The following is a 14940-nucleotide window of genomic DNA, read 5'->3' as shown; positions in this document are numbered from 1 at the left end:
TAATTTTATATAAGAAAAATATAAATAAATAAATTAAATTGCTAACACGAATAAATGAGAAATTTTGTTCCGTGGGATGGTAGGCCTTACTCGGCCCCTACATAAATACGCCATGGCAAAAAAACACCACATTTTTCTGCAAAGACCAAATGGCAAATGAATGGACTTAGATTTGCAAAGAAATCAAAGTCTTCTCTTAAATGTCTATCTGATTAGATTGACTCCAGAGCAGCACCACATGATATTTTGTAGACTTAAGATGTAATATCAAATGAAAGAAATTGACATTTCGTTTAGTTTCTCCGAATCAAGTATAAAAATATCGAAAATTTCTTAAATATCAGTATTCAAATTTATAGATATGGATATATTGATTTTGGTAAATATCGGCTTAGGGTTTAACTCTCAATAAAAGGGCCAACATATTTTTGACCTAATATAAAAAACCATATTTAAATTTAGTAGTCTAATTAAAATATTATATGATCTTCATGTTATTCTAAAAAATTATTAAAATTTTATATTTATTTTAATTTTATATAAGAAAAGTATAAATAAATAAATTAAATTGCTAACGCGAATAAATGAGAAATTTTGTTCCGTGGGATGGTAGGCCTCACTCGCCCCCTACATAAATACGCCATGGCAAAAAAACACCACATTTTTCTGCAAAGACCAAATGGCAAATGACTGATCTTAGATTTGCAAAGAAATCAAAGTCTTCTCTTAAATGTCTATCTGATTAGATTGACTCCAGAGCAGTACCACATGATATTTTGTAGACTTAAGGTGTAATATCAAATGAAAGAAATTGACATTTCGTTTAATTTTCTCCCAATCAAGTGTAAAAATATCAGAAATTTCTTAAATATCAGTATTCAAATTTATAAATATATCGATGAATATATTGATTTTGGTAAATATCGGTGTAAAGAAAGTTGACTTAGATTTTGTTCTTTTGTTAGTTTATTGTTGATTAATTAGGATTAGTGGATGAGTTTTGATCTAATTAAGGCTGATTTTGGTTTGATTTCATCTTATTCCTCTTTTCCTTTTTAAATTTTGAAATTTTTTACACAATTCTGTTGATATATACCGATATGCTATCGGTATCGTGAATATTTTTATCCATGCTCCGAATAGGTAGGTCCTATCTCCTTTGGTTATTGATCTCAAAGGGAATCAATGTATCAATCCATCACCCAATTAACTTATTCATTGAATTTCTATTTTGCATACTTTTCATGCATTCACCAATCAATCACCATGCATGGAGTTTCCAAGAAATTACAAGAACCAACAAAGTTTCCTTGGAAAAACTTGACCCATTCAATGACAATGAACAGTGAGAGGTGCATTAGCAATTTGGCATTACTGATGAGACGTGCCATTTGGTTTTCATTTACTCAATATTTTGCTGAACCATTATGCAATTTATAGCTTCTCTTTGTCAGCTTTAAGAGGATATTGCAATCTAATACACAGCCCAAACTAATCCACACCAATGGGCCTAGGCCCTAGTTTGAGTTGATTGGGACCAAACTTAATTTTGGGCTGACAAATGATTGATACCTGCTTTTTCTCTCCTGTATTTTTTCTCCTCAGGAGAAAAAAAAATATATATGCAAAAGGGTTAGTGTTAGTACTGGAGAAATTATTTTGTGTAATGAATATATTATTATGTAGTATAATTGATATATCATAACGTGTGTAATTAGTTTAATGTATTATAATATGGGTGAATATTATTAATATTATATTCTACTAATATAAATATACCATCAAATAATACTCTTATACATTAGATTGATTACACCACACGACGGTATATCGGTTACACCCAATAATTTTTCAATCAACTCATCATAGAAACTTCAATCTGACGGCTAAGATTAAAGATTATGGAATAAAAAGAAAGTTTTATTAATAGGAAATTATCACCCGCCAAAAAGCAAAAAAAATAAATAAAAAACTTCCCAAAACTGGCAAATTTTCAGTGGCTGGAAACTGAACCCAGCAGCAGCATACATGATACACTTCTAAAATGGCTTCTCTTCTCTTCCTTCAACCTCTCTCCAATCTTTCTTCCCCTACTACCCTCGTCTTTCTCCGAAATCCCCACCACATCCCTTCTTCAATCCCTCTGAAACCCTCCAATAATATCCCCAAACCCCTCCAATTCAAATATTTCACAACTTTATTCTCTCTAGCAGAATCATGTTTGGAGAGATACACAGTGGAAGAGCGCACAATCACAAGATGGAATCCAGAACAATGCCGGGAAGATCATACAATAGTTGTAAAAGAAAATGGAACTAAGTCAGAGATAGTGTAGTCTTTTTGGTCACTTTACAGTTTGCAGCTATCAGATCAGACATGTACTTTCATATTTAGCTAGAGTGAACAACTATTGATGTGTTATAGGAAATCAGCAATGAATTTTATGAAGTAAGAAGCTTCTTATGAATTTATACTGAATCTGAAAGATCACTTTGATAATTCATTAATTTCCTCTAGACTTCCTCTAAGGAACCAATGAAATAAAATAATTTTCCACAGATCTTGGTAGTGCTTATCATTTATCAGTTTTTCAAGATGAGTTTAAATTGCAAAATTGAAGCTTAAGATGAGGGATACATTTGACAGAGAGTAGTATCTATTATGAGTATCTCTGGTTCTTCTTAGGATGTGGGATATTACAAGACTAAATACAGAACTGCTTTTCCCTTATACCATGGAGGTCGTTTCTGTAGCAATCTCTGTATGTGGCTCGGTGGATACCTCTTCATCATCTGTCTCATCAAGTAGATCCTCTGGTGGCATGTGTTGTGGACAAAAGAAAGGTTTCGGAGGCATTTGCAAGAGTTCATCTTCACCTTCAAGCATCTCTAAAACTCTGCTCATAGCAGGGCGATCGGCAGGCAACAACTGTATGCACCACAATGCAACCATGATCATCTTCTTTGCTATTTTCTCATCATTCTCACGCGCACCCTCAATTTCAATGCCCAATCCCTTCTCTAGTTGATCATAAATCCAGGAAGGGAAATATAATTGGCTTGAGTTTTCTGCATGTGCATTCAAGTTCTTCCTCCGTCCTGCCATTTCCAATAACAACATTCCAAAGCTATAAACATCAGCTTTGAATGAAATGCCTCCAATGGTTTTGTAGAACATTTCAGGAGCTATATATCCCATTGTACCTCTTATGGCAGTAAGAGAAACAGTGTTATAATCTTTAGGGTAAAATCTTGCAAGCCCGAAGTCTGAAATTTTTGAATTAAAGTTGTCATCAAGAAGAATGTTGTGGGGCTTAATATCAAAATGCAGAATCTGCATATCACATCCCTGGTGCAGATAGTCAATGGCACGAGCCACCCCTAGGGCTATCTCATGCATTCTATCCCAACTTAGAATATGATTGTTTTCTTTTCCGGGAAAGATATATTTTTCTAGAGATCCATTAGGCATGAAGTCATAAACAAGAGCTCTTTTTGATCCCTCAGAACAAAATCCAATTAGTTGCACCACATTGACATGATGAATTCTTCCTATTGTGGCAACTTCATTGACAAAATCTTGCCCTTTACCTTTGGAACCACTCAACATCTTTACTGCAACAGGATGCCCATTTGACAGCTCTCCTTTGAATACAGAGCCATAACCTCCTTGACCAAGTTTATCTTTGAAATAACCTGTCATCTTCTTAATATCTAAATATGAATACCTTCTCGGCATAAGATTCTTGTACGCGTTCAAGAATTCTTCCACTGTATCATCCTTTAGAAACTTTTTCCAAAAGCATCCCTGACCGAGTTTATCTTTGAAATCAATTGTCATCGTCTTAATATCTGAAAATGAATACCTTCTTTGCATAAGATTCCTGAATGCTTTTAAGAATTCTTCTACAGCCTTTAGGAACATCTTCCAATAGACTCCCTGAATCAGTTTATCTTTGAAATCAATTGTCATCTTCTTAAATTCTGAATATGAATACCTTCTTCGCACAAGATTATTGCATGCATTTGAGAATTTCTCAACTGCATCATCCTTTAAGAACTTTTTCCAATACAGTTTGTAGCTCAAGAAACTCGACAAAATAATAATGCCGAGTATCATTCGTGTCATCAGAGTCCATCCTGTCATAAGAGTACAGGCAGGTATTAGAAGTTCAATCTGGATTGATATATGCCTAAATGTATTCAAAGTTTTGATCCACGAAACCGGCTGTGGAATCAAATTATTCCAAACTTTTACTTTTAAGAAAAAAAAAAAGATTGTTTCTTTTTCTTGCATGTTGTTTCCAATTTAATTTCACCTTTTTTAAAAGAACATTATATATTGTTTAGAAGGACTTACCAGTGATCTTGGCGGCCTTTATGAAATCTGTGAAAACAGAATCAACGGAGAAATGATTTAGGTTCAAGGAAGGAAAGGACCTCAGAAATCAATCTTAGTGAGATAGCTATATATAGAACAAGCCCAACATCAAGTTTGGGCAAATTGAAAGTAATAAGGTGCAACTCGCATGATTAATTACAATTTGCATCATTCTAATACTAAAGGTACAAAAAATTGGAGCCAGTCGAACTTACCAGGTTTCAAGTAGTCAAGAAAACCTGCAAAGTACAATAGTGTCAGTAAGAGATTCAAGAAGAAATATGCATTGTAAAATAATAAAATCAACCTTCACATACTGAATTAGTGTGCCAAACTGATCAAAACAATACTCACAATAGAAGGATTGGGACCGGCTGTAGCAGTACTCGGGGGACTCGGGGGAGAGATAATTCTCAAATGAAAGAAGAAAACCCCTTTTCAACTGCTCACGGATGAAAGAAAATGTAATGACCTTCCCAGTTTCTCCTAACATGCTAAGAATGATGGTGGACATATTACAAAAACCGTGAAGATTCCCCACTCCATCTCCCAACATAATGTAAGAATACGAAGTAGTATTTGTACTACTATTGCAATTGATTTTCACGTACTCAGGAGACTCAACTCGCGACGAGCAATCGAAGAAGGTTACATAATTTGGTTCTCTGATTAGATAGTATCTAACTCCTGATTCTCCTTTACCAAAGCCTTCGGTAAAGTTTTTACTTGTCAAACGGTAGAGTGGCCTGAAGGGACAAGTGTCACTTAATAGACCAGGATCGACAAGTTGGATTGTATGGTGTTTATAATCAATATCTTTGACATAATATGCACCATTGTAGAGATTTAAAATTGTGCGATTCTGCTGGCAGGATAGTTCAGCTGGATGGTCGAGACAATTAGGCGCAGAAGAACCATTAATCTTCAAGCGAAAAGGGTATCTAATGTCATGGAGATCCCCACATGAAGCAGGCAGACAGTGTTCATCTCCATTGGCATCATGAAAAATTACAAAGCAAATAGCTATAACACATGTGAACAAGACACTTTTTGGCATGATTGCCAGTGTTGAGTTGAGATCACAGGAAAGAACTAGGAGAAAGATAAAGAAAGAAAATTTATCATCACAAGTTTTAGGCTGGATTCATATTCTTCGAAACTACCCATCCACATGCTGATCGATTCCATATACTTTCCTTTGTTGTCTTAGCAAGAAAATTGGAAGGTAGTATCCACATGGTCATTGGGTCAAGGAAGAAATTGAGACGCTTCCACAGTTCCACTTGCCATGAAAGTTACACTAGAGTTAATGAATGAATGATGACAATTAATTACAATGGGACCATGTATAATTGAGGACCATGATGCGTTGATCCTGCAAGTCTAAGTCAACTCCAAAATATGACGTGTGCATATGGTATGGACTCAATGGGAAATATGAATTTTCCCCCGCATTGCATGAAAATTCTAATGGAAATGAGTAAATTGGCCCTAGGCCTAGGTGTGGTGCTTGGTCAATGACTCAATAAATTAAATTGGCCCGGTCAATGACTCAATAAATTAAATTGGCCCTAGGCCTAGGTGTGGTGCTTGATCAATTCCATATACTTTCCTTTGTCGTCTTAGCAAGAAAATTGGAAGGTAGTATCCTCATGGTCATTGGTCATTGAGGACCATGATGCGTTGATCCTGCAAGTCTAAGTCAACTCCAAAATATGACGTGTGGATATGGTATGGACTAATGGACTCAGTGGGAAATATGAATTTTCCACCGCATTGCATGAAAATTCTAATGGAAATGAGTAAATTGGCCCTAGGTGTGGTGCTTACTGCTTGGTCAATGACTCAATAAATAGCATCTGAAACTGGTATGTTTTTCTTGCTTATTAAGATGAACATCCTGCACCTGTTTCTGTCTCTGTTTTTCTTGTTGATTGTCTTCCCCATTAATATTCTTGTAGTTGTAGCCAGCAAAGCAGCAACAGCTGATGGTCATGGTTGCCCAATTTCAAACTGTAGCCATGATGGTCCTCTTATCCATGTTCCATTCCGTCTAAAACACCATCCCCTTCACTGTGGCCATGCAGAGTTTGAGGTTTTTTGCCTCAAAAATATGACAATGATTCAGCTCTCATCATCATCAGGACTGTTTCCCATACAAACGATTCATTACGAAAACCAATATTTCAAAGTCTACGATCCAGATGGTTGCCTTCCCAAACGCCTTCTTAATTTTACCATCTCCAGATTCTCCACCCGCCACTACTTCTTTCAACCAGACTCTACTTTGAGACCGGAAGCAGGTATTTATCCCATGTTACCGAAGTTAACACTATTAAACTGTTCCACAGCACAAAATTTTAGCACACCTCGGAGCTTCAACTATCTCACAGGCCACTCTGTGATGCCGATCAGATGTCTGAGTGACCCGGGGCATCATCAAGTTCTTGCTACCCCACCCTCAACTTCTCTGGATGACTTGCCGGTATCAACTTGCGGTACTTTGATTAAAGAAATCAGTCTTCCACTACGATGTGTGATTGGTAATGGCCCCCTCTATTGTGAACTGGACAATGTTTTATTTCTGGGATGGAATTGGGAATATTTTCCAGCATGTCAAAACTGTACAAGTGGATGGTGCCGATTCAATAACAGCAGCAATCAATTGGAGTGTCATGATCCTTATATCTTTCAGGATCCCTTAAAGGAGCCAAAAGGTACGTAGTCTACCTTACCAATTAATATAGAGCAAATATTCTGAGATGTGGTATGTGTGTGTGTGTGTGTGTGTTAACATAGCTTCTACTCTACCACTAATGTAATCATATCAATGATTTCTTTCTGTAAATGTTGCTGAAAGAATCGCAAAAGCAAAATTATTATCCAATATGTGTTCAAGATGGCTACCAGGGCCTCCTGAAGGGGTGCATTTTGAAAATTTGCAAAAGCAAAATAATTATATCTCCTGAATTAATTCACTTTTGTTTTCTCCTAATAAATTCAGGTCATGCATCACCAACTAAATCTGTTATCATAGGCGTGAGCATAACTTGTTGTTCTATGCTCATATCGGTGGCGGTGGTAGCCATCTTCTACCATGTAAAACAATCAAGGAGGATAGAGGAAAAGGAGAATCAAATGAAGATTGAAAAGTTCCTGAATGATCACAAATCTCATGTACCCACAAGATACTCCTATGCTGATATAAGGAAGATGACAAATGGATTTAAGAACAAGTTAGGCCAAGGAGGTTTTGGAAGTGTTTTCAGAGGAAAGCTTCCCAATGGAGTTCTAGTCGCTGTAAAAGTCCTGAATGATTCTAAAGGAAATGGAGAAGATTTTGTTAACGAAGTGGGAACCATTGGCAGAATTCACCATGTTAATGTGGTTCGCCTGCTGGGGTTTTCTGCTGAAAGTGGCAAGCGTGCTGTTATTTATGAGCTCATGCCAAACAGGTCCCTAGAGAAGTTCATCACTTCATTTGCTTGGGAGAAACTTCACAACATCATCACTGGTATAGCAAAGGGAATTGAGTATCTTCATCAAGGGTGTGAGCAGAGGATCCTCCACTTTGACATCAAGCCTCATAATATCTTGTTAGACCATGACTTCAATCCTAAGATCTCGGATTTTGGTCTGGCTAAACTCTGTTCTAAGGAAGAGAGTATCATATCTATGACTGCTGCTAGAGGCACTGTAGGCTACATTGCACCCGAAGTGTTTAATGGGAACTTTGGAACTGTCTCCTACAAATCAGATGTATATAGTTTTGGGATGCTGGTGCTTGAGATGATTGGGGCTAGGAAGGAAACTGCTCATACATGTAGCAACAGCGAGGTGTATTTTCCTGAGTTGATTTATAATCATCTAATTCAAGGAGAAACATTGGATTTGGATCTAGATACTGATGAAGATGCTCAGATTGCTAAGAGACTAGTGATTGTTGCACTTTGGTGCATCCAGTGGTACCCAGTGAATCGACCTTCCATGAAAGCAGTTGTTAGAATGCTTGAAGGAGCCTCTGAAAGCTTGATCATGCCACCCAATCCGTTCGCTTCCACAACTACGCAGGCAGATCAACCAAGAACAGTATTGTCAAGTTAATTAAAATTAGCACACTATTACTATAGAGCAAGTGATGATTTCAGTAATGTTCTTCTGCATGTCTGTAATAGTAATAGTAATAATATGATGATAATAAGAATAATAGAAAGTTGTGCTGGTCATGCTGATGTCCAAATGATGCACTAAAAGTAGTATTGTAAGTGTTATTCAATAGAAGTCAATCCAGAAAGCAGGTATTTTTCTACCTACCTCAATCTCTTTCAGACATTTCATCGAGCATATTTTGGTCCCACCTTAAGAAAAAAGGTCTATTAATTTTAGTATCACATTTCAATAATTATTGTTGCATGCATCATGCATGTGAAGGGCGAGGGAAACAATTGTTTGGTAATTGGCACGTAGAGTACTAGACTAGTAGTTTGTTTCTGTTTGGTTTCCTTATCATAATGTCACTGTTGTGTCGACTAATACAATTTCAATTGATTAGCAAACTTTAATTTGTTAGGGGTAACATTGATTAGTCAATTGAATTAATCAACTATACGTAGCTTCTTACTTATAAATGATGATTACAGTAATTACCCACCCACAGCTTAAAGTTTGGAAGTTCTTGATTTAATTAATTGCACACAGGGCCGGTCCTGAATTTTGAAAGGCTCAGGCGAAATCTAAATTGGCCTCTAATAAAATTTTTTGCAAAACAATTTACAATTGACAAGAAATCAATTAGAAAATTTTTTATCAATAGATAACTGACACAATAAGTAGAATGACCTAATTACAACGAAGACATTATAAATAGACCCAACAACTATTTTTTTTAATATATAAATATATATTAACATATACATAATATAAAAATTTGTGAGCCCCCCTTGAAAGTGGGCCCTAGGCGGTCGAACTCGATGCCCCCCTTCTGGGCCGGCACTGGTGTTGTTAATGTATAGTTTACAGTAGCATATTACTTTAATTTGATCAGTAGTTCAGCACCACATAATATTTCAATTTAAAACTAATTAATTACAATATGAATATTACTACAAGGTTCAATACATACACATACACAAAGAATCTTTAGCATGATTTATAATTTAAAATGAGGGGGTTGCAATGTTCATCACCATCAGTATATATTCTATTTATTTTACACGCACGAGAAGAGTCTAATTAATATATCAGTCGCGTTGTATCAAATTGGCACTTTGGATTTTATATTTTCAAGGCATTTGCATCATGATGAAGACCTTATCAGATGAGGATTCATTCAAGGAAGCAACTGGTGCTAGCATTAAACAAGTGCTTGTTTAATTTTCCTCTTGCTTCATAATTTACAATTGGTCTAATAATTTCTGAGGCTAAGAATAGCTCTTTCTGTGATAATGTAGGGAAAACTGTAGGTGTGCAAATTATCCCTCTTGTTTTTTTATTTTATTTTATGTTTCTTCTTTTATATATAATTTTTTCGTGTAAGAAATGTAAACCACATTATGTTAAGTTTTTTCTTCTTTTACTTCCCAAATGATACAACAATACATGATTATTTTAAGCAACATGAATATTCTCATCATAAATGGCGGTATTAAAAATAGTCACTAATTTTTCAAATTAAATATTGGATATGGAGCTCAAGAAGGAGAAAGAAAAAAGAAGGTTTCGCTGCAATGCTTGGCTAGCTGGTTGGCATATCTTGGAATGCTTTGGAATGAAGAGACTTTGGTCAACTTTCCATGTTTGATCTAAAAACCACACTCAATTAGTATACACACCCCCCAGAAATTAGAATAATGAATTTCTCAAATAAAACAATGAAAGGTGCATTAATATATGGTAAACAAATCCACAACCTGCCCTCTCAATTAAGCTGGAGTCACTTAAACCAAGTAACCAACAGATCTGGTAATCATAGTTTCCATTTTTTCAACACATACTACGTTAGCAATAATTAGGACATGGCAATAACCAGAATAAACCGACAAGTCTTGCCACATAGCAAAGTTGTCTGGCTCATTAGGCTGTGACAGCAGCAATGTTGATTATTCTCCCAGACACAGTTGGCTTTCCTATAAACAAAGATTTTAAGTTGCTGAACAAACACATTAAACTATTAAAGTCTTTAGAATATTCATGTACATGCAAGTCCACATAGTTTTACTGATGCACAACAAAGAACATAAGAGCAGCAGGAAAGTGACAACCATGGCCTGCATAATTAGAAGCAGAGAAGCAAAGATTTGAATTCTCAGCTCGTTTTTGTTTGACTTTTTTTTTCTTCTTCTATATGATTGCATGAAATTTAATCTTAGGAAAGGTAAACTTCTTGCTAAGTCCTGTCCACTCTCCCTTCCCACTCCCATGTATTGAAGAGAGGTGCCAGTATCTTACAAGGGCCTGCAGCAAAATCACATCAGTAGTACAGAATGATACCCAGTTGTGGGAATTCCACAAAAGACATTGTCCAAGATGTCCAATGACCTTCATACCTTGGGTATTAGCAACTTAATTCCCAATGATCTGTTAGTCCCGTGAAATATATCACACCTTTTTAGTGATGAGTGTTCAAGATTCCAAATTGGAGCTTAAGGATAGAGGACTAATGGATTGACGTTAGAAAAAGAAAACTATCTTTTCATTGTATGATCTAAGCAAATTCAAAATAATGACAAAAATCAAACAGGGAATAAGCTGACCCCAAGGCTCATGAGAATCAACTGTAAGGAACAACAGTCAACAAATAGATTTTACAGGGGAAATGCCAATTTGGATCAAACGATCATTGTTGTACATATAAAGCCTTTGCTTTAGCACAAAATCTTGCAACTTGCAGCCACAATACTCTAGGTTCATATATTCTCCCAGTACAACTTTCCCAAAACAATGTAAACATAAACAATAATCAGCATTAACTCAAAAGAACTCTCAATTTGGTGCAGTATTCTTAGAAATTACATCATACAATTATATTGTTAACTAAATAACTTATGTACTTCTTGAGACCATTATTGAGCAGTACTTAGTTCCACTTCTTTCTACTAGACAATTCTTTTACACAAAACACACGGACCAACCTGTGCATATACAAGAGAGTTAAAGGCATCGCCATGGAAAACAGAACACCAAGAAGCTCACTTTTCTTTTGATGACTTTAGTTGTCTTCCAAGTAAGACAAGTCCCAGACTGGTGAGACCAGATAAGAATGCTGATGAATAGCAGAGTGCAAGTAGTGTTCCTCTCAAAGACTGCATTCAGAGATTTTCATATTTTAGTATGCAGTACTAGGTTTTAATAAAGAACAAAGGCTACAAGTACATTGTTTTCAAGCACCTTGGCCAGCAGCAAAGCATTGTCATTTGCATACTGCAATGAACTCTCTGGGATGTTTTGGATGCCCTGAGCTAGTTCCCATGAAAGAATCCTACATTTGAAATTTTGAAGGAAAAAATAAAAAAGAAATCTCTGTTATACCTCATTGTTACAACAGAGTATAAAAGAGAACTAAGTTCATTACAGTTAAATATATTTACCCAAAACCAAAGCTGATAATAGCCCCAATGCTGGCTTTTTCTGATGTTAGCTCAACCTGAAGTTCTCCAAACTGCAGTTGGCAATGACATTAATCTTCATATCAAATGCATCTATAGTGTAGCCTAAAATTTGCCATTGGATATAGGAAAAATGCATCCATTGGTACTTCCAACTAGTGCAGTGGTCTTGTCTACCTTCAGCATCCTGCTTTCCTTCTTTGATTGTTCATCAGTCACCGTGGATGTTGATCTCTCAGATAGAAGCCTTCCAGTCGTAATCATTGCTTTTGCAATCTATAATGGTTGAACAGAGTCCAAAAATACTGCTAGTTTAGAGACGTATGACATCTAGGTATATTACATTATTAAAATAATAGAATAGGGAATTGTTCTAACAACTTCTAAAATATAACTAGAGGGTTTGAGGCCAAAGTCCTTGGATTCACATAGATTTTACCCAAAGTATTCCTCTAGAAATTTCACTCAAAAGAGCAACACAAATAAATTTACTTTGGCTTTTGGAGCAAAATAGTGAAGGAACAGAAATAGATATAAACTTTTGAAAGATTATTTAGTTCCCCACATTACACTCAGTCTTTCTCAAGTAATGTAACATACCTTTTGCAGTTCACCTTCACCATACTGTCCCATAGACTGGAATCTTCTTCCAGCAGAAACCAAACGCTTCCCAAATGCTATAACGAAATAGATATAAACTTTGAATCAAACTCTGAAGGATATATTTGAACATCAATTGCATAATAATTTTATTCTTGCCTGATTTGGCATTGTCTGTCAAAGATTCCTCCAACCCGGGGAGCTTGCTAGCTAAAGTATGGGAAGTTGATGTGTCAGCTAGTTCCCATGCACGAGAGAGATTTAACAATGTCTCTCCCAACTCTTGACCACACTGTAAAAGAAATTTCAAAGACGATAACTTACTCAGTAATTTGATAGTAAACTCTATTTTGTTCCACTCAAAAGCAGATATTTTAGACAACTATGCAAGAGAATAAGGATGTGGGGAATGTATTAGCATATTGGTGAACAGCTTACCTACAGTTGTTTGTACCACTTGGCGATAAACATGATAAGAATGACATGGATTACGTGTGATTATTTCACACCAAAATTAAAACTTTAATCCAATTTTATTCAGAATGCAGAGGAAGATAATTTAAAAAACTAACCTCATCAATGACCCGCCCATTTGAAAGATCAAAAGCTGCGTCGTTTAGCTTCACACATGCCCAGAAGAAAATTTCAAGTACTCTCTCAGTTCAACTATAACATTCTTCAAATTAAAACAACTGGGTTCACAGAAAATTTATAATTTTCTACTTACATCAAGTCGGAGGTCGCGCGGAAGCTGGGAAAGGTAGTCTTGCGGAAGATCAAAACTGTCCTGCACAGCAAAAAAATGAAAATTGAAACTTAAAGTTAAAGAACGCATACAAAAATTTATGGCAGTTTGGCATTGAAAACATGGGTGGTAAAGATTGAAAATTTAATTAGGAGATGGGTGCCTACAGCGAGTTCTTGAAGGAAGGATTGAAGGTTGGGTTGTAGGGATTTAGGGGAGTCTGATTCTGCTAGAGAGAATAAAGTTGTGAAAGATTTGAATTGGAGGGGTTTGGGGATATTATTGGAGGGTTTTAGAGGGGTTGAAGAAGGGATGTGGTGGGGATTTCGGAGAAAGACGAGGGTAGTAGGGGAAGAAAGATTGGAGAGAGGTTGAAGGAAGAGAAGAGAAGCCATTTGATAAGTGTATCATGTATGCTGTTGCTGGGTTCAGTTTCTAGCCACTGAAAATTTGCCAGTTTTGGGAAGTTTTTTATTTTTTATTTTTTATTTTGCTTTTTGGCGGGGGTATAATTTCCTATTAATAAAACTTTTTTTTTATTCCATAATCTTTAATCTTAGCCGTCAGATTGAAGTTTGTAGGGTGAGTTAATTGAAAAATTATTGGGTGTAACCGATACACCATCGTGTAGTGTAAGCAATCTAACGTATAAGGGTATTATTTGATAGTATATTTATATTAATAGAGTATAATATTAATAACACACCCATATTATAACACATTAAATTAGTTACACCACGTTATAATGTATCGATTACACCACATAATAATATATCTATTACACAAAATAATTTCTCCAAGTTACTAACACTAACCCTTTTGCATATATATATATATATATATATTTTTTCTCCTGAATAGAAAAAATACAGGAGAGAAAAAGCACTAGCAGGTATCATTGTACAGATGATCCAAGTAACGGGCAATCATTTGTCAGCCCAAAATTAAGTTTGGTCCCAATCAACTCAAACTAGGGCCTAGGCCCATTGGTGTGGATTAGTTTGGGCTGTGTATTAGATTGCAATATCCTCTTAAAGCTGACAAAGAGAAGCTACAAATTGCATAATGGTTCAGCAAAATATTGAGTAAATGAAAACCAAATGGTACGTCTCATCAGTAATGCCAAATTGCTAATGCACCTCTCACTGTTCATTGTCATTGAATAGGTCAAGTTTTTGCAAGGAAACTTTGTTGGTTCTTGTAATTTCTTGGAAACTCCATGCATGGTGATTGATTGGTGAATGCATGAAAAGTAGGCAAAATAGAAATTCAATGAATAAGTTAATTGGGTGATGGTTTGGTACTTTGATTCCCTTTGAGATCAATAACCAAAGGAGATAGGACCTACCTATTCGGAGCATGGATGAAAATATTCATGATATTAGTAGCATATCGATATAAGTGGAAACTTGAGTTGCATCTATCTTGTACATATTTGGTTTGTAGTTTGTCTAATGAAGTTAGTTGTGGCTGTAGTTATGTGTCATTTAAGATTGTAAATGCTGTTTTGCTGATGTTAGTATGTTACAAGTAAATATAAAAGCTCAGAGCTATTTCTCTTAACAGGCTTCAAGATGTTAGAGCAACTGAGATTGATAAAGTGGATATGCA

At 35.7% G+C, this 14940-nt stretch overlaps 3 protein-coding genes across 4 annotated transcripts; 1 reads left to right on the top strand and 2 right to left on the bottom strand.

The window, feature by feature from the left end:
- Positions 1-2653: 2653 nt before the first annotated feature.
- Positions 2654-5554, bottom strand: LOC147280720 (uncharacterized). The gene is made up of 4 exons (XM_086247242.1): positions 4735-5554; positions 4596-4619; positions 4360-4386; positions 2654-4139 (listed from the first exon to the last, which is right to left on the bottom strand). Exons 1-4 carry the CDS (start codon positions 5435-5437, stop codon positions 2728-2730), a joined length of 2166 nt encoding a protein of 721 aa, XP_086103368.1. The 5' UTR covers positions 5438-5554; the 3' UTR covers positions 2654-2727.
- Positions 5555-6132: 578 nt separating this feature from the next.
- LOC147280719 (rust resistance kinase Lr10-like) lies at positions 6133-8712 on the top strand. Of its 2 annotated transcripts, XM_086246326.1 has the most exons (3): positions 6133-6248; positions 6342-7097; positions 7385-8712. In XM_086246326.1, exons 2-3 carry the CDS (start codon positions 6494-6496, stop codon positions 8482-8484), a joined length of 1704 nt encoding a protein of 567 aa, XP_086102452.1. In that variant the 5' UTR covers positions 6133-6248; positions 6342-6493; the 3' UTR covers positions 8485-8712. The 2 variants fall into 2 exon arrangements, with proteins under 2 accessions (XP_086102452.1, XP_086102451.1); XM_086246325.1 differs by lacking the exon at positions 6133-6248 and having other exon boundaries at positions 6259-7097.
- A 2431-nt stretch (positions 8713-11143) lies between these two features.
- On the bottom strand, positions 11144-13784 carry LOC147280718 (uncharacterized). Its single transcript, XM_086246327.1, has 9 exons — positions 13497-13784; positions 13312-13371; positions 13157-13204; positions 12744-12876; positions 12585-12661; positions 12162-12260; positions 11967-12037; positions 11767-11857; positions 11144-11681 (listed from the first exon to the last, which is right to left on the bottom strand). Exons 1-9 carry the CDS (start codon positions 13722-13724, stop codon positions 11568-11570), a joined length of 921 nt encoding a protein of 306 aa, XP_086102453.1. The 5' UTR covers positions 13725-13784; the 3' UTR covers positions 11144-11567.
- Between the last annotated feature and the right edge of the window lie 1156 nt (positions 13785-14940).

Source organism: Dryas octopetala, chromosome 6 (genome assembly GCF_963921425.1).
Source record: "Dryas octopetala chromosome 6, drDryOcto1.1, whole genome shotgun sequence".
Classification (NCBI taxonomy): domain Eukaryota; kingdom Viridiplantae; phylum Streptophyta; class Magnoliopsida; order Rosales; family Rosaceae; genus Dryas; species Dryas octopetala.
The sequence above is the reverse complement of the archived record's forward strand: the minus strand, read 5'-3'. Positions and strand labels throughout refer to the sequence as shown.

Excerpts from the sequence above, each read along its gene's own strand:
- LOC147280720 (XM_086247242.1), bottom strand. The coding sequence starts at position 5,437 with ATGCCAAAAAGTGTCTTGTTCACATGTGTTATAGCTATTTGCTTTGTA. Across the intron at positions 4,620-4,734 it reads CCGGTCCCAATCCTTCTATT|GTTTTCTTGACTACTTGAAA; the intron begins GTGAGTATTGTT and ends TGTACTTTGCAG. Across the intron at positions 4,140-4,359 it reads AAAGGCCGCCAAGATCACTG|GATGGACTCTGATGACACGA; the intron begins GTAAGTCCTTCT and ends CTCTTATGACAG.
- LOC147280719 (XM_086246325.1), top strand. The coding sequence starts at position 6,272 with ATGAACATCCTGCACCTGTTTCTGTCTCTGTTTTTCTTGTTGATTGTC. Across the intron at positions 7,098-7,384 it reads TCCCTTAAAGGAGCCAAAAG|GTCATGCATCACCAACTAAA; the intron begins GTACGTAGTCTA and ends TAATAAATTCAG.
- LOC147280718 (XM_086246327.1), bottom strand. The coding sequence starts at position 13,724 with ATGGCTTCTCTTCTCTTCCTTCAACCTCTCTCCAATCTTTCTTCCCCT. Across the intron at positions 12,261-12,584 it reads GTGAAGGTGAACTGCAAAAG|ATTGCAAAAGCAATGATTAC; the intron begins GTATGTTACATT and ends CAACCATTATAG. Across the intron at positions 11,858-11,966 it reads ATTATCAGCTTTGGTTTTGG|GATTCTTTCATGGGAACTAG; the intron begins GTAAATATATTT and ends TTTCAAATGTAG.